The 20,537-nt window shown below is 56.0% G+C and overlaps 1 protein-coding gene across 3 annotated transcripts in view; it reads right to left on the minus strand.

Annotated features, from left to right (window-relative positions):
- CHST11 (carbohydrate sulfotransferase 11) overlaps positions 1-20,537 on the minus strand; it is a 602,167-nt gene that overhangs the window by 485,725 nt on the left and 95,905 nt on the right. Inside the window, exon 1 of one of the 3 annotated variants that reach the window (XM_069629907.1) lies at positions 14,301-14,426. The exons of the other annotated variants lie outside the window; for them this stretch is intronic. Within the exon in view, the coding sequence (XP_069486008.1) occupies positions 14,301-14,343 (43 nt within the window). The 5' untranslated portion in view covers positions 14,344-14,426. Of the gene's footprint in view, positions 1-14,300; positions 14,427-20,537 lie in introns of those variants that run through there. 3 annotated transcript variants of the gene reach the window in all.

Consider the following 20,537-nt stretch of genomic DNA (forward strand, 5'->3'; position numbering starts at 1 on the left):
TCACTGTGCAACCCCCAAATCCTGTGTAGAGAACAGGTCCCAGATCAACATGAGGATTCACAGCAACTCACAAATCCTATGTAGAAAACAGGTCACAGATCAACCTGAAGATTCACTGCAACTCCTAAACCTGTGCAGAGAACAGGTCGCAGATCAACCTGAGGATTCACCGCAAATCCTAATCCTGTGTAGAGAACAGGTCGCAGATCAACCTGAGGATTCACTGCAACCCCCAAATCCTGTGTAGAGAACAGGTCGCAGATCAACCTGAGGATTCACCGCAAATCCTAATCCTGTGTAGAGAACAGGTTGCAGATCAACCTGAGGATTCACGGCAACTCACAAATCCTGTGTAGAGAACAGGTTGCAGATCAACCTGAGGATTCACTGCCACCCCCAATTCCTGTGTAGAGAACAGGGCACAGATCAACCTGGGGATTCACGGCAACTCCTAAATCCTGTGTAGAGAACAGGTCGCAGATGAACCTGTGGATTCACTGGCACCCCCAATTCCTGTGTGTAGTACTGGGCACAGATCAACCTGAGGATTTACAGCAACCCCACGCACTGTGTAGAGAACACGTTGCATATCACCCTGAGGATTCACATCAACTTCCAATTCCAGTGTAGAGAAAAGGTTGCAGCTCAACGTGAGGATTCACTGCAACCCCCTAATGAATGTTAAAGAACAGGTCGCAGATCAACCTGAAGATTCACGGCAACTCCTAAATCCTGTGTAGAGAACAGGTCGCAGATCAACCTGAAGATTCATGGCAACTCCTAAATCCTGTGTAAAGAACAGGTCGCAGATCAACCTGGGGATTCACTGCAATTCCCAAATCCTGTGTAGAGAACAGGTTGCAGATCAACCTGAAGATTCACTGTACAATTCCCAAATCCTGTGCAGAGAACAGGTCGCAGCTCAACCTGAGGATTCACTGCAACTCCCAAATCTTGTGTAGAAAACAGGTCACAGCTCAACCTGAAGATTCACCACAACTCCCAAATCCTGTGCAGAGAACAGGTCGCAGATCAACCTGAAGATTCACAGCAAATCCTAAATCCTGTGTAGAGAACAGGTCGCAGATCAACCTGAGAATTCACAGCAACTCCCAAATCCAGTGTAGAGAACAGGTCGCAGATCAACCTGAAGACTCACTGCAACTTCCAAATCCTGTGTAGAGAACAGGTCACAGATCAACCAGAAGATTCACAGCAAATCCTAAATCCTGTGTAGAGAACAAGTCATAGATCAACCGGAAGATTCACAGCAAATCCTAAATCCTGTGTAGAGAACAGGTTGCAGATCAACCTGAGAATTCACAAAAACTCCCAAATCCTGTGTAGAGAACAGGTCACAGATCAACCTGAAAATTCATTGCAACTCCTAAATCCTGTGCAGAGAACAGGTTGCAGATCAACCTGAGGATTCACTGCAACATCCAAATCCTGTGTAGAGAACAGGTCGCAGATCAACCAGAAGATTCAGAGCAAATCCTAAATCCTGTGTGGAGAACAGGTCGCAGATCAACCTGAAGATTCACAGCAAATCCTAAATCCTGTGTAGAGAACAGATCGCAGATCAACCTGAAAATTCACTGCAACTCCTAAATCCTATGCAGACAACAGGTCGCAGATCAACCTGAAGATTCACTGCAACTTCCAAATCCTGTGTAGAGAACAGGTCACAGATCAACCTGAAGATTCACGGCAACTCCTAAATCCTGTGCAGAGAACAGGACGCAGATCAACCTGAGGATTCACTGCAACCCCCAAATCCTGTGTAGAGAACAGGTCCCAGATCAACCTGAAGATTCTCCCAAGTCTTGTCTTCAGAGCTGTTCTTTCATTGTGTTGGATGATGAGGGTCACGCGGACGGCCCCGTCATTGAGCCCACACTTTATCCCTCTGATCTGCCTCCATGTTTCTCCCCAAAAAGCACCATCTGAAGAATAGCTGGGCAAGTCCTGATGAAGACCATGGCCGATGTCTTGGAGAAACTGTGCTCGGCAGTGGCCATCCACGGAGACTCTGCCGTCCGGAGCGATGTCTCACACTTCCAAACAAGCCCCAAAGGGCAGTCATTTGCAGCGTCGAAGGCCGCCTTCCAGAAGAGGATTGGGCCGATGTCAACTCGGAGCATGTATTATACGTCTCCCCATGTTGTCTTGTGCAACGTGTCACAATAGCTCTGATGTAGGGGTCACTAATGGTTTTATCCAACACATTTGGTCCATACAGCTGGACACTTGGTTTGTATTGGGGTGACACAGGTCGTGCAATACCTCTCATTGTGATGTATTTATGTATCGATTTATTTATTTATTTAATATACTCACAGTAAAACTGTCTATACACAATAACATCGCATAAATTGTAACATCGCATCAAATGTACATATTGTTTATTTATCCATTTGTGTTTTCTTGTTGAGAAAAGGGTAATTCTGTCTAATTCGTTAATCAGTTTGCAGAATGCTTTTTCACTAAAGTAGAAGGTATTTTCCTGAGCGTTCTATTTTGGGCTTTCAATTTTTGATGATAAGGTTTTGTCTGTTTCACGTAAAACCTATTTTCCAATCTCTTTCTATATTGCTTTGCCCCCATCCGCCTCTTGCAGCAATGCATTTAGAAGGGGCAGAGCCCCAATACGTAATATACTCGGATATCAGACATGGGGGTGCAGGGTGTGGTGCAGACCAGGACATTGTGTTTACTCGCCTGCAGGCTGCAATAACTTGCAAATGTAACATTGGCACAAAGTGCCTGTGGTGCAGCAGACCAGACAGTCGCTCCATTTCTGCACCCGGTGCAAACGCCAAGCACCCGTTAGCCGCGGGCAGGGGATCGCGATACACACATGTGTGCGCACTCAGCGGGACCGCGCGGTGATCAACACCCCAGACCACAAGAGAAACCCCAGAGTGTGATGGGACACACAACTTGACTCTCATCTATGGATCCCCCAAAACTGACGCAAACCCCAAAAGTTGAACAGCTTGAGGAAAGGCTACTCCAGAGACACGTGCAGGGCCAACGATAATCTTGAGAAGAAACTCAACATTGCAGTTGTGTGGTCGGGGGAGGGACGTAAAACACCGGGTTTGAGGAGCTCCTGAAGGTGTAACCATTTCAAAATGGGCCTGGTGTGGTTTCTGCCCCCCCAATCCCCCTCCCGCAACTGGGCCTAGAGTTCCTGAAACAGGTCCGTCCACGCAACCTTTGAGATTCCGGAACATCACAGGGCATAGCGTTCTTTCATGGTTTTGTCACGAGTACACTTTGCTGAAATAATTCATCGAAATCTTTGGTGGATTTGAGTAGGGGGGGGGAGATAAGGAGTTGGGGTGTAGTGAATAGTTAAAAATAGGTGGCGGAGGGGGGTCTTGGAAGGGAAACCCCCCAAAAATGAAAAATAAAAATGTCGCAACGTTATTTCAGAAAAATGTATTAATAAAAATACCAGTCGTAAAAATGACCGGCGATGAAGTGACACAGAAACCCCACAGGACCCCCGCTCACAGCGAGTTATCCTTCAAGTGGGGGAGCCGGACCGTACGTTCAGGGCTCAAGTCCTATAAAAACTCAGATATCTGTGCTGGGGGTCCTGGAAGGCGAAGGGAGGTGTCTACTAGTCCAGTCTACAGCTGCCCCTCCTGGTTTATATGTGCCTGGGGGACAGCCTTACTAGCCCCAGGTGAAGCAAGGGCCATTTATTAGGCCTAAGGGCACCCTATGCCGGAATTGTGCTACCCCGCCCCCGGGAACCGTGCAGGAGCATGCCCCACCATAAGAGCAGAAAGTTGGAGGCCGTCGCCCCTTGCTGCGCTTGATTGCCTGGTGCACTTGGCTGCGCTCTGTCACGCTTTGCCACTCTATGCGCCCGCCCCTTGCTGCGCTTGATTGCCCGGTGCACTTGGCTGCGCTCTGTCGCGCTTTGCCACTCTATGCGCCCGCCCCTTGCTGCGCTTGATTGCCCGGTGCACTTGGCTGCGCTTTATTGCCCGGTGCACTTGGCTGCGCTCTGTCGCGCTTTGCCACTCGATGCGCCCGCCCCTTGCTGCGTTTGATTGCCCGGTGCACTTGGCTGCGCTCTGTCGCGCGTTGCCACTCTATGCGCCCGCCCCTTGCTGCGCTTGATTGCCCGGTGCACTTGGCTGTGCTCTGTCGCGCTTTGCCACTCAATGCGCCCGCCCCTTGCAGTGCTTGATTGCCCGGTGCACTTGGCTGCGCTCTGTCGCGCTTTGCCACTCTATGCGCCCGCCCCTTGCAGCGCTTGATTGCCCGGTGCACTTGGCTGCGCTCTGTCGCGCTTTGCCACTCTATGCGCCCTTGCGGTTGGTTTGCTACAATGTGTTGGGTTTTGCTTGTGTTTACGCTGCAGGAACTTCACATGCAATGCCTTCTCTTAGGATCGATGTGTTTTCTTCCAACATCCGCATGCATCTTTAATGTAGTCTATGCTTTCGAGTTGCACCTCCCTTCTTTTTTTAGGTGGACGCCCCCCCCCCCCCACACACACCCCACACACGCGCGCACTCCTGTTTGGACTCCCGGAAAGCCTAGTTCCGCTCCTCCTTTTTAATTCTCTCTTTCCAATTGCAATCTTGTGACCTCATTTGAACTTCTTGTTCTTTTTGGGTGAGTTTTGCTCGTTTTCCCTTTTATTTTGTATGTACTTACCCAGCCGCTCTTTCTATTTTTGGACAGGATTCCCGTTTCTGTTATACTGCATGGCCAGGCCCTGCGGTCTCAGCTTATATTATGTGAACTTTCCTCGGGTCGTTTCGCATTAATGTCTAATATTCCCGGGCCTAGAAGCAGCCACAAGGTGGCCGATGGGCCTCGCCAAAACGCACCACTGAATATGTCAAACACGGGTGGCATGAGACGGGCTATAACTGCTGCCCTGACAAGGTAAGGGCACGGTGCCAGCAACCCGGCTCAAGAAGTCCATACAAGGCTGGGCTATGCAGGTGACCTCCCAGAAGAGTCCAGCCTCAGCCGAAACACGACCACTTCCCAGCAGCCCTGTGCAAGGCTCAGCTCGCAGAGCAGAGGCGCCACCGTTCGAACCCTGCCCTCATTTAAAACTGCCCATGTATCCCACCTGCCCTCCTGTCTTATGGAGCTGACCGTCTGTGCTGGCTCTGGGACTGGGGCCAGCAGGTTAGAAGGGGTTTGCCCTCCCGATTGTCCTAGGCTTGCTTCTAATTTGGAAAGGCACACAATGACACCCTGGCAGTGTGGAGGCTTCAAAGCTTGCCCACTGCTCAGCCAAAGGAAGTGCCCACGCCCTTAATCATTTGGAAACAGAATGGCAAGCCTGGGTGCTGTGCCACTACCCAGGCTGTGGTTCAGGCCGGCATGAAAACATTTTACCAAAACATCAAGGGGAACAATTGAACATTTAGCACATTTTTTAGCGACCTGTGAACATGTAAAGTTCACATTTCTGACATAGCAGCGTAGGGTGTCCAGGTGGGCGAGCTGCCAGGCCACCACTGCTCTGGCCTGGGGGTCTCTTCTGGAGTAAATTCACTTCAGTCTCAGGGCCATTGTGTCCCTCTGGCTGCCGGCTGAGGGGCCCTGAGTGCTGGTCAGCTGTGGACGCACAGTGTTCGGGTTGTTGGGTGCACCCTGAGACATTGCCTCCCTGCCTCTTAGTGCTGCCAGGAGGCCTAGCTGTGGCTGGCATAGGGGGTGTCGCCGGGGTGTTCTGGGTGTGAAGGACGACGACCTTTGATGCTTGGATTTTGGCGGCTCGTTGGTTGGTTTGGCCACGAGTTGGCCTGCAGACGCTCAGTGGAGGGCGGGGGGGGGGGGGATCCTTCCACTGTTTCCCCGAGTGTTTGATTTTCGCAGACAGTGGTACATGGCTGCTTTGTGGGGTGTGCACCCTGAGTACCCTGAAGGTAACTAATGTAACCAGGAGTGTGGCATTGTTTTCCACACGTGATGTACATCACTGTCCATTTGAACAGTAGGATAACAGGACCTAGCACAGGAGGGTGCGTGGAGAAGGGCAGACACCCGCCCATCGCTACCTGCCCTCTGTGGTGCACACCGGCCCACCTGCACCCTTCACACGGTCTAATGAACACAGACACTAACCATTACACACCAAGGTGCCAGCCTCTTTCATGTCACTCTGTGCATGTGACCACTCTCTTCCCTCACCTGCGGGTACCTTTCCTAAAGGTGTACTTCTCGACTCCGCTCCTCTTGGCTCAGGCGTGGCAGTCACAGAGTTTTACATGGGGGGCAACGTGCAGAGATGCCGGGGCGGGGCCAATAAGCCGCCATGCCCCCAGCATTACATTATACACTGATTCTGCCTCGGAAACACAACCCAATTACCATACCACTTTACGACTTTACGACATATCTGCCTCCTCCCTTTTACAGAACTACGGGCTGCCTGGCATGAGTGACGCGCACCCGTGCTACCGCAAAGCGTCCTTCCCGGCTGCATCGCTCCTTCCCTGTGTTCGTAGCATCCATTTCCTGCTTCCCTACCCTCTTTTCCTCCAGCACAGCAAGGAAGGGATACCTCTGACGGGGTACACTATGCCCCCTCCTGCCCCCCACCCCCTGCAGACAAGCCTACAATCTCCAGAACTGCTATGGTGATGATTTGGCAGAGTAACATGAAACAGCGAGGGAAGCAGCGTAGCATCAGCAGCGTAGCATCAGCAGCGCGGTCGCGCAAGGAGCGCCTGGAGAGCAGCGTGCTGGCGTCATCAGGGGTCTAACGCGTCCGCGTCATTGCTACTGAAACATGGAAGGGCCAGAGCTGACGCGCTAACGTCGCCGGAGTGGGGTGGTGAGAGGTGGGCCCTCCTGGGAATACAAAGTGATCGGGGGCTATACAGTGTTTCTATAGAATCTGTTGTATAGAAAGAACACATACAGAATATTTTACATTGAAAAATGTTATAGGGAATGCATTCAGGGTGGGGTAAAGGGTTAAATTGTCAGGATGGGTTTTTAGGGGTGGGAAACAAGAGTTTAGGGGGGAAATGTGCATTCACTATAACATTTATCTATATAAAATATTCAATATATGTTCATTCTTTATAAATTACTTTGGTATAACGACATGTAACCGATCTGGGCTGGCTGCGCTCCAGGATGGTGACATTCTGCGCATTATTAAAGCTGGGTCCCAGCATTCCGCCTTCCTGATTGGCTGAAATGCGCCCAACCTCCTCAAACGGGGGATGTGCGTGTCACTGCGCGGCTCTTTAGTGCGTCTCCGCCCCCTCCTCCGGTCACTATTTATTAATGGGGCAAACAGCCCATGGTCCCTTTCTAGAGCCCCCCCCCCCCCGACCCCCATCTTCCACGCCGCCCTCTATCCTCTCAGGCACGACCCTTCCCGGATCTCTCTTTCTTTGCACCATGACATTTTCACGCTGTTCTTCTAATGGGCAAACACGTATTTTTCGTAAATGTTGTTTTTCTTCACCATAATACATCCAAATTCAGCCGGATACTCTCCTGTATGCCCAGGTGCTGCCTCGTGTGCCTGGTGGAGTGGCTGTATGACCAGTGGTTGACTTCTGTGTCCTGTAACTGCCTCATATGCCGAGGTGCTGCCTCGTGTGCCTAATGAAGTGGCTGTATGACCAGTGGTTGACTTCTGTGTCCTGTAACTGCCTCATATTCACAAGCTCTGCCTCATATGCCCAGGTGATGCCTCGTGGCCATGATGGACTAGCTGTATGCCCAGTGGTTGACTTCTGGGTCCTGTAACTGCCTCATATGCCCAGGTGCTGCCTTGTGTGCCTGATGGAGTGGCTGTATGACCAGTGGTTGACTTCTGTGTCCTGTAACTGCCTCATATTCACAAGCTGTGCCTCATATGCCCAGGTGATGCCTCGTGGCCATGATGGACTAGCTGTATGCCCAGTGGTTGACTTCTGTGTCCTGTAACTGCCCCATATGCCCAGGTGCTGCCTCGTGTGCCTGATGGAGTGGCCGTATGACCAGTGGTTGACTTCTCTGTCCTGTAACTGTCTCATATTCACAGGCTCTGCCTCATATGCCCAGGTGCTGCTTCGTGTGCCTCATGGAGTGGCCGTATGACCAGTGGTTGACTTCTCTGTCCTGTAACTGTCTCTATTCACAAGCTCTGCCTCATATGCCCAGGTGCTGCCTCGTGTTCCTGATGGACTGGCTGCTTGCCCAGTGGTTGACTTCTCTGTCCTGTAACTGCCTCATATGCCGAGGCTCTGACTTGTGTTCACAGGTACTTCTGTATGGCCAGGGGCTGCCACTCTGTGATGTGCCTGTCTTATATCACCAGGTTAAGCCCCATGTTCCAGATGCTGCCTCATATCCACAGGGCCAGGCTCATGTGCAAAGGCTCAGTCTACTAGTCCTAATTCAGATTCATCCACCCAGGGACGGCCTCAGGGTCCGTTAAATGCCCACGTTACCCCTTATATACACATGTTCAGCGTTACATGGCCAGGACTGCCTCTTTTCTCCTGAAATGACTTTCTATGCCGAGGCTCATCCACATACGCCCTGGTTCTGGCCGGTATGATCACATCCATTTAGGCCCAGGTTCATTCCAGTTCCAGCTTCAGCCTCATATGCCCAGGTGCTGCTGTCTAAGCTGAAGGACCTTTAGGATCATGGACTCACTTATGGCCTGAAATGCCCCTGTTCTCTGGGTCTGTCTTCACAGGCCCAAATGCTGCCTTATTTCATGAGATGCATTTCAGGTGCCCAGGTTCAACCTTATATGCCCGTGGACTGCTTCATCAGGACTGACTCAAATGCTCATACCCCATATCTGCGTTTTCAGTGTAAAATACCCTGGTACTGCCTCATATGCCCAGGTGCTGCCTCACATGTCCAGGTGCTGCCTCACATGCCCAAGTGCTGCCTCATATGCCCAGGTGCTGCTTAATATGGCCAGAGTCAGCCTCAAATGGCCAGGGTTTACCACTATGTCTGGAGACAGCCTTATTAACTCAACTTCTGCTTCATGTGCCCAGATTCACCCTCACACCCCACTGAATTGCCTCGTTGGTTGCGGCAGAGTCAGCCTCCTATGCCTCAGTTCAGCACCATATGTCCAGGTGTCGACCATATTAATAGGGACTGATTTTTATGTCTAGTGACTGACTTAATTTCCTAGTCAGTCTCATATTCTTACTTTTGCCCTCCAATGCCCAGGGACTGCCTCTAAACCGGGGGCTAGATCTGCCTCTATGCTCAGGGTCTTCCTCTACGCCCCGGGCTACCTCTATGTCCAGGGGCTGCCTCTATGCCCGGGGCCTGCCGCTAGGCTCTGGGCCTGCCTCTATGCCTGGGGCCTGCCTCTATGCCGGGGGCCTGCTTCTATGCCCGGGGCCTGCCTCTATTCATAGGGGCCTGCCTCTATGCCCAGAGCTGCCTGTAGGCCCTGGGCCTGCCTCTATGCCCGGGGCCTGCCTCTAGGCTCGGGGGCTGCCTCTAGGCCCTGGGCCTGCCTCTATGCCCGGGGCCTGCCTCCATGCCCTGGGCCTGCCTCTATGCCCGGGGCCTGTCTCTAGACCTGGGGGCTGCCTCTATGCCCGGGGCCTGCCTCTAGGCCCGGGGCCTGTCTCTATGCCCAGGGCCTGCCTCCATGCCATGGGCCTGCCTCTATGCCCGGGGACTGTCTCTAGACCCGGGGCTGCCTCTATGCCCGGGGCCTGCCTCTATGCCGGGGCCTGTCTCTAGACCCGGGGGCTGCCTCTATGCCCGGGACCTGCTTCTAGGCCCTGGGCCTGCTTCTATGCCTGGGGCCTGCCTCTATGCCCGGGGCCTGCCTCTAGCCCCTGGGCCTGCCTCTATGCCCGGGGCCTGCCTCTATGCCCGGGGCCTGCCTCTATGCCCAGGGCCTGCCTCTAGGCCTGCCTATATGCCCGGGGCCTGTCTCTAGACCCGGAGGCTGCCTCTATGCCTGGGGCCTGCCTCTAGCCCCTGGGCCGGCCTCTATGCCCGGGGCCTGCCTCTAAACCAGGGGCTAGATCTGCCTCTATGCTCAGGGTATTCCTCTACGCCCCGGGCTACCTCTATGTCCAGGGGCTGCCTCTATGCCCGGGGCCTGCCTCTAGGCTTAGGACCTGCCTCTGGGCCCAGCGCTGCTTCTAGGCCCAGGGCCTGCCTCTAGGCCTGCCTATATGCCCGGGGCATGTCTCTAGACCCGGGGGCTGCCTCTATGCCCTGGGCCTGCCGCTAGGCTCTGGGCCTGCCTCTATGCCCGGGGCCTGCCTCTATGCCGGGGGCCTGCTTCTATGCCGGGCCTGCCTCTATGCCCGGGGCCTGCCTCTATTCCCGGGGCCTGCCTCTATGCCCAGAGCTGCCTGTAGGCCCTGGGCCTGCCTCTATGCCCGGGGCCTGCCTCTAGGCTCGGGGGCTGCCTCTAGGCCCTGGGCCTGCCTCTATGCCCGGGGCCTGCCTCCATGCCCTGGGCCTGCCTCTATGCCCGGGGCCTGTCTCTAGACCCGGGGGCTGCCTCTATGCCCGGGGCCTGCCTCTAGGCCCGGGGCTGCCTCTATGCCCAGGGCCTGCCTCTAGGCCTGCCTATATGCCCGGGGCCTGTCTCTAGACCCGGGGGCTGCCTCTATGCCTGGGGCCTGCCTCTAGCCCCTGGGCCTGCCTCTAGGCCCTGGGCCTGCCTCTATGCCCGGGGCCTGCCTCTAAACCAGGGGCTAGATCTGCCTCTATGCTCAGGTTCTTCCTCTACGCCCCGGGCTACCTCTATGTCTAGGGGCTGCCTCTATGCCCGGGGCCTGCCTCTAGGCTTAGGACCTGCCTCTGGGCCCAGCGCTGCTTCTAGGCCCAGGGCCTGCCTCTAGGCCTGCCTATATGCCCGGGGCATGTCTCTAGACCCGGGGGCTGCCTCTATGCCCTGGGCCTGCCGCTAGGCTCTGGGCCTGCCTCTATGCCCGGGGCCTGCCTCTATGCCGGGGGCCTGCTTCTATGCCGGGCCTGCCTCTATGCCCGGGGCCTGCCTCTATTCCCGGGGCCTGCCTCTATTCCCGGGGCCTGCCTCTATTCCCGGGGCCTGCCTCTATGCCCAGAGCTGCCTGTAGGCCCTGGGCCTGCCTCTATGCCCGGGGCCTGCCTCTAGGCTCGGGGGCTGCCTCTAGGCCCTGGGCCTGCCTCTATGCCCGGGGCCTGCCTCCATGCCCTGGGCCTGCCTCTATGCCCGGGGCCTGTCTCTAGACCCGGGGGCTGCCTCTATGCCCGGGGCCTGCCTCTAGGCCCTGGGCCTGCCTCTATGCCCGGGGCCTGCCTCTAGGCCCTGGGCCTGCCTCTAGGCCCAGGGCCTGCCTCTAGGCCCAGGGCCTGCCTCTATGCCCGGGGCCTGTCTCTATGCCCAGGGCCTGCCTCCATGCCCTGGGCCTGCCTCTATGCCCGGGGACTGTCTCTAGACCCGGGGGCTGCCTCTATGCCCGGGGCCTGCCGGGGCCTGTCTCTAGACCCGGGGGCTGCCTCTATGCCCGGGACCTGCTTCTAGGCCCTGGGCCTGCCTCTATGCCTGGGGCCTGCCTCTAGCTCCTGGGCCTGCCTCTATGCCCGGGGCCTGCCTCTATGCCCGGGGCTGCCTCTATGCCCAGGGCCTGCCTCTAGGCCTGCCTATATGCCCGGGGCCTGTCTCTAGACCCGGGGGCTGCCTCTATGCCTGGGGCCTGCCTCTAGCCCCTGGGCCTGCCTTTAGGCCCTGGGCCTGCCTCTATGCCCGGGGCCTGCCTCTATTCCCGGGGGCTGCCTCTATGCCCAGAGCTGCCTGTAGGCCCTGGGCCTGCCTCTATGCCCGGGGGCTGCCTCTAGGCCCTGGGCCTGCCTCTATGCCCGGGGCCTGTCTCTAGACCCGGGGGCTGATTCTATGCCCGGGGCCTGCCTCTAGGCCCTGGGCCTGCCTCTATGCCCGGGGCCTGCCTCTATTCCAAGGGGCTGCCTCTATGCCCAGAGCTGCCTGTAGGCCCTGGGCCTGCCTCTATGCCCGGGGCCTGCCTCTAGGCTCGGGGGCTGCCTCTAGGCCCTGGGCCTGCCTCTATGCCCGGGGCCTGCCTCCATGCCCTGGGCCTGCCTCTATGCCCGGGGCCTGTCTCTAGACCCGGGGGCTGCCTCTATGCCCGGGGCCTGCCTCTAGGCCCGGGGCTGCCTCTATGCCCAGGGCCTGCCTCTAGGCCTGCCTATATGCCCGGGGCCTGTCTCTAGACCCGGGGGCTGCCTCTATGCCTGGGGCCTGCCTCTAGCCCCTGGGCCTGCCTCTAGGCCCTGGGCCTGCCTCTATGCCCGGGGCCTGCCTCTAAACCAGGGGCTAGATCTGCCTCTATGCTCAGGTTCTTCCTCTACGCCCCGGGCTACCTCTATGTCTAGGGGCTGCCTCTATGCCCGGGGCCTGCCTCTAGGCTTAGGACCTGCCTCTGGGCCCAGCGCTGCTTCTAGGCCCAGGGCCTGCCTCTAGGCCTGCCTATATGCCCGGGGCATGTCTCTAGACCCGGGGGCTGCCTCTATGCCCTGGGCCTGCCGCTAGGCTCTGGGCCTGCCTCTATGCCCGGGGCCTGCCTCTATGCCGGGGGCCTGCTTCTATGCCGGGCCTGCCTCTATGCCCGGGGCCTGCCTCTATTCCCGGGGCCTGCCTCTATTCCCGGGGCCTGCCTCTATTCCCGGGGCCTGCCTCTATGCCCAGAGCTGCCTGTAGGCCCTGGGCCTGCCTCTATGCCCGGGGCCTGCCTCTAGGCTCGGGGGCTGCCTCTAGGCCCTGGGCCTGCCTCTATGCCCGGGGCCTGCCTCCATGCCCTGGGCCTGCCTCTATGCCCGGGGCCTGTCTCTAGACCCGGGGGCTGCCTCTATGCCCGGGGCCTGCCTCTAGGCCCTGGGCCTGCCTCTATGCCCGGGGCCTGCCTCTAGGCCCTGGGCCTGCCTCTAGGCCCAGGGCCTGCCTCTATGCCCGGGGCCTGTCTCTATGCCCAGGGCCTGCCTCCATGCCCTGGGCCTGCCTCTATGCCCGGGGACTGTCTCTAGACCCGGGGGCTGCCTCTATGCCCGGGGCCTGCCGGGGCCTGTCTCTAGACCCGGGGGCTGCCTCTATGCCCGGGACCTGCTTCTAGGCCCTGGGCCTGCCTCTATGCCTGGGGCCTGCCTCTAGCTCCTGGGCCTGCCTCTATGCCCGGGGCCTGCCTCTATGCCCGGGGCTGCCTCTATGCCCAGGGCCTGCCTCTAGGCCTGCCTATATGCCCGGGGCCTGTCTCTAGACCCGGGGGCTGCCTCTATGCCTGGGGCCTGCCTCTAGCCCCTGGGCCTGCCTCTAGGCCCTGGGCCTGCCTCTATGCCCGGGGCCTGCCTCTATTCCCGGGGGCTGCCTCTATGCCCAGAGCTGCCTGTAGGCCCTGGGCCTGCCTCTATGCCCGGGGGCTGCCTCTAGGCCCTGGGCCTGCCTCTATGCCCGGGGCCTGTCTCTAGACCCGGGGGCTGATTCTATGCCCGGGGCCTGCCTCTAGGCCCTGGGCCTGCCTCTATGCCCGGGGCCTGCCTCTATTCCAAGGGGCTGCCTCTATGCCCAGAGCTGCCTGTAGGCCCTGGGCCTGCCTCTATGCCCGGGGCCTGCCTCTAGGCTCGGGGCCTGCCTCCCTGCCCTGGGCCTGCCTCTCTGCCCGGGGCCTGTCTCTAGACCCGGGGGCTGCCTCTATGCCCGGGGCCTGCCTCTAGGCCCTGGGCCTGCCTCTATGCCCGGGGCCTGCCTCCATGCCCTGGGCCTGCCTCTATGCCCGGGGCCTGTCTCTAGACCCGGGGGCTGCCTCTATGCCCGGGGCCTGCCTCTAGGCCCTGGGCCTGCCTCTATGCCCGGGGCCTGCCTCCATGCCCTGGGCCTGCCTCTATGCCCAGGGCCTGTCTCTATGCCAGGGCTGCCTCTAGGCCCTCTTCAGCATCCTATTACCAGATTCCGCCTCAAATGCCCGAGAGTCGCCTTATTTTCAGTCCCATATGCCAAACTTCACGTGCACATGCCTCCAGGCTAGTCTCACGTGGACAGGGGGCACCTCGCATGCCCGTTTTGTTGGCATGGGTCTAGATTGTATGCCAAGAAACTGCCCTCCCATTTGCCCAATATCAGCTTGCACCATGTTCGCGAGTGCATCGTCATATCCCTCAACCTCCTCTACCCCCAGGACCGTAAAAACCAAATGGTCTCTGATGCCCTCTCTTGCACCCCCACCCCCGGCCAACCTCCCTGCCTCCCCCACGAACAAATAGACTGAGTCTCCAGACACTCGCCCAAATGTCCGTCCATGGTGACTGCCTACCTGCCTGCTGCCACACAAGAACGCGGGCGAGTAGAGGTAACATCTTGGCTTGCACGTGAGAGATGGACCCCCTTCGCACACCTCCCAATCATTTGCAAAGAGGGGTGGGAGGTAGGGCGTGGTCCCACGTGCAGGCCATCTTTCCCTCCCCCAGACGCTGGATTCAGCGTCAAAAAGCCGGAAGAGGGCGTCCTGGGTCCCGCCCCTGGCCTGCTTCCGCCCACGCTGGCGTGGCGTGGGGTCAGCTGCTCTCTCTGTACCACGTGACTCTCGCCCCAGCCACGTGCCCTGAGTAGCAGAAGCTGAAATAGCCTCCTGTGACTCAAGGACTGTGGGGACGTGGGAAGGGCACTCATAACATGTGCTTGGGCCCGTTGGTGTTGTGTTTTGCAGCGTGAAGGAGGGTGGGCTCCAGCACAGGGCTATCTGTGTCGATTGGGGAGGGGGGGGGAGCAACTTACCACACTACAGGGCTAGGCCAGAATTACACCCCCAGCATGATTTACAATGGAGTCATACCACAGCAAGGTAGCCCTTGGTTGTAAAATGTTGCAACCACTTAATACCAGCGCCAGGGTCCCCTTTTAGACCAGATTTGCTTCACCAAGCCTTCTGCCCACTCTCTGCCCAGTGTGGACAGTCGAGTCGCTATTCCTCTGTTAGAAGTAGTGACCCCGCCGATGCCGCGCAGCAACGCCTACGCGCAACCTTTGGCCAATGGCCTTACACATAAGACTGAAGCTACCCCTAATTCTCTACTGCGACTGTGACACCCTGTCAGAAGCCAACACAACATTCTCCTAAGAATTGGCCCTACACCCTCGCCTTCACGCTTTGGGTGTAATGGGCGGGCCTTGCTCCTCGTGCGCTCGCAATTAATATGTCACTCCTTTGCAATTTGACTAAAACCAGCCTTGGGTTGAAAATAAAGTTATAAAATAGTGACTTGATTCAGCAGTAAAACTCAGCCTGGCTCCTGCCCCACCACTGGAGTCAGGGGACCAGTAAAGGCTGCGCCGCGACATAGGCCGCGCGGCGGGGAAATGACGTGTTCAGACTTAATAGGCCCTAGAGCTAAAACAGCAAACGACCTGCCAGAGTGACAGGCAGACAGACAGACACTGGCCGCGTTTACAAGCCCAAAAAAAGCGCGTGCCCATTCCCCCAGAAAGAATCACAACTTTAATGGCCTGTGCAATTCTGCCAGTCAGGCACAATTAATGCGTGTGTCAGAAGTCCTGAAGAAGGGCGAGGGGGGGCTTTTTCGCACAATGCCTGGGTTGATGGGAGGAAAACTCTGTTTTGCTTTTTTGAAATGCTAGGCAGCTTAGAAGCAGAGGTGGACTGGCTTACTGGGGAGGCGTGAGAGTGGCAGGCAGTCGGGGCATGCCACTGACTTTGGCCTTTCGTCCTAGGAGGCACCTCGCGATGCTTCGCCCCCTCACCCCTTCGCCCATTTCGCTTTGGCTTCTGGCTCAGATCACACAGGCTCGCAGAGGAGGGCTACACATGGAGCCGCCGAGAGTTCCCGGCGCACAAAGCATTCTCACAGCGGTGTGTTAGCGCATTCGCGGGTGCGTGCCTGGGATCGCGCCGTGCCCCTTCCACAGTCCTGTCCGTTGCCGACGGTGTGAACAAGTGGGCCTGTGTGCACAGCCTTATTTAAAGCCCCCGCGGTATGTCTCCAAGGGCAGGGCTCAGAGGCTCTGACATTCCTGCCACCCACCCCCCCCCCCCGGATTCCACTGGCAGAGGAGTGTAGACGCGGGTCCGTTTTGCTGGGCCCCTGAATAGCGCACCTTGTTTCCACACACACAGGGTGGTGCAGTGCCACGTCGCTGATGGGCGCCTTTTGCCTGGAATTGAAAGAGAGCGCGGCTAGGCATTCATGTGAAAGTCGCAGGGTCTGACGCTGGCACCCCCCTGGAATGCTGCTAATTAATGATTTCCTCATCCAGGCCCCTGACAGTCGCTGGATTGCAGGGTCCATTTTTTCTCAGCTGGTGTCCACGCTTAGCACCCAATGGCTTTCATCACTTTTCTCACTTTCCCCCAGAAGCTCACTGTCTCCAGAGCCGTGGCCCTCTCTAGGCTGGACTACTGCAACAGCCTCTTTCTCAACCTTCCTGCCTCTACTCTCCGCCCTCTGCAACTCATCCAGAACAGGGCTGCAATACTTATCCTTGGCCTCAAGCCCAGGGATGTTATCTCTCCAGCTCTGAAATCTCTCCACTGGCTCCTGCTGGTGACAAGGATCAAGTCCAAGACCCTCTGCATTGTCCACAAGGCTTTCTGGTGCCGGGAGCCCACGTTACATCCAACTCTCTCATCCTACACATCTTCCTTCTCGAGCCCTTCGTTCAGCTACCTCCAACTCTGTGAAGGTCAGACGCTTCTCCAGGCAGAGAATGGGGGGTGGGGGAGGGAGGGGAAGATCTCTCTCCTCTGCTGGTGCCTCCCTCTAGAATGGCCTCCATGACCCTCTCAAACTTGAGCCGGACCACCTAAGTTCCGGAACCATCTCAAGACCTTCCTTTTCTCCTCTTCTTTCACTTTCTCTCTCCCGTACTGACCTACCCGTCTGCTGCGCTCACTGGTTGACTGGCTACCCTCAGAGTCTCACTGGGTACCAGGCTCCTTCATGACCAGTCGCCCCTGCACTGCCCCAGGTTTACCGCACACTTAGGGGTTGTAACTGTAACCTCTACAGCCCCCTGCCTCCTGGCACTTACCCAGACCCGGGCTGCCCTGGCTGCACTTACTCAGAGCAATGCTGCCCTGATTGCACTCCCCCCTCCCTCTCCCTGACACTCCCCCTCTCCCTTCCCCCTGCACTTCATGTTCTCGCACTTGCCCGATCTGAATGACAGAAGGCCTAATAAGTCTGTCTTCCCTCCCTTGCCTTGTCGCGCCTAGAAACACTTGTGTACAGGCACGATATAAATGACATATCATATACCATCGGGTGGCAAAGAGTGCCACCCTTCTTGAAGACGATTCCATCTATTTCACACTCCTTCGACACCCAAGCCCACCATCTGACACTCATATAAAATAAAACTCGCGCAAGGAAAGATTCTGTGTGACTGGCGACAAAAATACAAAATCTTATCACAAGACAAAGCGCCAATGAATGAGTGGTCGATTGGTTTATTTTGGCGCTCTAGGTTCTACCTTTTAAGCTTCTTTGTTCATTTTGACATCAAATACAAACTTTAAAAGTTGTGGCTTGCACTGCCCCTGTGCCCCACAAATGATCCTGCAGGTGAATTACTGTATTTGCGCACCCTGGTTGTGACTGTCTGGACTCATCATAAAAAACAGAGCCCTTGCAGTTTGCGTCCTCTGCTGATGCTGTGGCGAGAGATTGTCAGTCTTTCCTCTCTTTCCATGATTGCTGAAAATCGAAGAAGGCCAAGCAATCATTATGGAAATAGAGGACACACTGCAAGTACACCACCAACACAAGAACATGTGCAGTCTAGTGTTTCCATGCAGTGTTCAGGCAGCGTTGTCCACGGCTAGTCCACACTTTCGGAGATCTAACTGTCAAAAGCTGGCCTGGCTAGGACAACGGAGGGCCGCTCTATTACAGGAAATGAAGATGCGGACACCAGCGGCTTACATGCAACTTCATTTATTAGCTTGCAACTGGGATTGACTAGCCCCCGGAAGCCCCCTCCCTAACCTAGCGTCACTTACCCCAGGCCTCTAGCCTAAATGTGGCCATGCCCCTCACTCCACAACAGTGGTGGGCTGTGCAACAGTGCACACCCAACATTACATCTACCCCCTTTTTAACACCTTAGATAACAATGTTACCCCATCTCTACAATCAGTCTGCAGGGCTTTATGTGAGACCGCTGAGGACATCTCACCGGTCATGCCGGTGCTTCTTCAGGACCACGCTTCCGGTTGGCTGAACCCTTGTTATTTTCAGACAGCTCTCTCCGTTCTCTAGATAAGAGTAATCTGAGTCTGAGCCATGCCAGTCTGCCCGGGTAGGGTACCACGGGCCTGAGCCCTCGTTGGGGTATTTGATTAAGTTTATGTTTATGAATTTGTATCGCACTCCCGGTACCCAAAGGCTTAAGGACGCAAACAAGGAACCAAAACAAGACGAAACAAAGCATGGAGCTAAGGTGGTCAGAGGTTATACTAATGGACAGCATGATTTAAGTAGTCTAGCAGAAGTGCAAGTTATTTCTAGTAATCGACCTGCAAGCCTCTCTTTGAGCCGTCAGCATTGTTCCTCTTTTTCCGGTTACAATCAGTCGTTCTGGTGCAAAAGTGGGATCCTCCTCCCGAGTCCTCGGCTGTCGCACTACTACCTGATCTCCCACTTCTATATTGCTTTCCTTGGCTCCCCTTCTGACGTCTGCCTGTGTCTTAATTTTCTTTTTGTCCGTCTGGTCACGAGCCCCGCTTGTTGTTCTACCATGCCCTGTGAAGGCGCAATCAGGCCCTCAGGTAGGCGGTTTTAGACAGTTCTCGCAAACATCAGGTCTGCGGGACACACTCCTCTGGTGCTGTGTGGGGTGTGCCGGTATTCTCTGACCAGATGGTATACAGTCTGTTCGAATGGGCTGTTGGTGACATTGGCTACTTGCAGAGATCGTTTTACGTTAGTCGTAAAGCGTTCGGCAATGCCGTTGGCTTGAGTCCATGATGGAGTGATCCTCCTGTGCTGGAAACCCATGTACCTGTCAATTTTCGCAAAGTCCTGGCTGGTGAATGGGGGACCATTGTCAGATTTGATTATTTTCGGGATACCATAGGTCTAGAGCATTCAATCCAGCATGGGTATGATGCAGGTGGCGGACGTGGACGCAACTATCTGTGCATCCAGGAAATGGGAATGTTCGTCAATCAGCACTAACACGTGTGATCTGTCCGCCAGAAGCCTGAAGATGTCCATGGCCAGCAGGGGCATGTGTAATGGACTGTGGTCAGGTGGTGGTGCCACTGCGCAACAAGTGGTGCAGCTCTGGACTGTGTTCTCCACCATGGTGTCCAGTTCGGAAAAGCTGTTTTGTTGACCCCCCCCCTGGGTCCACTCATGTGCAAGATGAATGACTTGCTGTCTGAGCATGCGGGGCAGCACGACTCTGCATCTTTTCATAAAGATATGGTCCTCCACCACCGTAAATTCATCGTGCACCAATTCCAATCTGCGCACGTTGTCATGTACCGCCACCGGTTGACTCTTGGCATGCGCTCTGGCATGTTTCATTTTTCCCTTGGATAGACATCCTGCAATGATGTGTAGGGCTGGGTCATGTTCTGATTCACCCTTGAGGGTGGCCCAGTCCACGGGAAATGGCTACATGTGGTGTAGCACATAGTTGAGATATGCATCTGTGATGGCCAGGCCTGCCCCTGCTGGTCCCGTCGGGTGTCTGGACAGGGAGTCGGCCAGGCTTGCCTCTTTGCCCGGTCCATGAACGATGGCAAATTTGTAACCCTGCAGTGGCAGGCCCTACCTCACAATTCCCTGAGGCATGCTCACCTTCAGGTTGCCAGAGATAGCCTTCCCATAGAGAAACAGGTGAAACTACTCACAGGCCCACACAATGGCCAGGTTCTCTTTCTCTTCCTGTGAGTATGCCTGCTCTTTGTGCGCGGGGCTCCTGCTGGTATATGCCACCATGAATTGCTGGTGTGGCTTGTCACAGTCCTGTTGTGTCAGGATGCCACCTAGGCAGACTGGGCTCGCATCCATGACCACTTCCGTATTTCTGTCGGCGTGAAAATACGCCATGTCTTCCGCCTTGGAGATGGCATTGCAGATGTTTTCAATAGAGTCCTGGCATGCTGGTGTCCATTGAAATGCTTCATTGCATTTGGTGAGTTGTCGGAGGGGCTCGCTAATGGTGGCGTAATCTTGCAGGTATCTGGAACAATAACTGGCAAGTCCGAGAAACGGGCATAACTCGGACATGTTCTGAGGCCTTGTGGCATTGTTGGGCGCCGCCACCTTGTCCGAGTCTGTGTGCAGGGTCGGATTGGCCCCTCGGCCTTTCGGCCCGTGGCCGGGCTGAAATCGTCCCTAGGGAGTGGGGGCGCTTTCTGGCCATGCCTGGGCTGGTTTGGAAGAGAAAAAAAAATGTACAAAAAATATCATTTTTTTTTCAAATTTTTTTTTTCCAAAAAGCCTTTCATCCTTCTTAGGTCGATAAACGAGTACCAACACAGGTTGGGGGATATTGTATGCATATTTGTTCTATAAAAAAGAGC

Source organism: Ambystoma mexicanum, chromosome 12 (assembly GCF_040938575.1).
Source record: "Ambystoma mexicanum isolate Mex_15411 chromosome 12, UKY_AmexF1_1, whole genome shotgun sequence".
In the NCBI taxonomy this organism is placed as follows: domain Eukaryota; kingdom Metazoa; phylum Chordata; class Amphibia; order Caudata; family Ambystomatidae; genus Ambystoma; species Ambystoma mexicanum.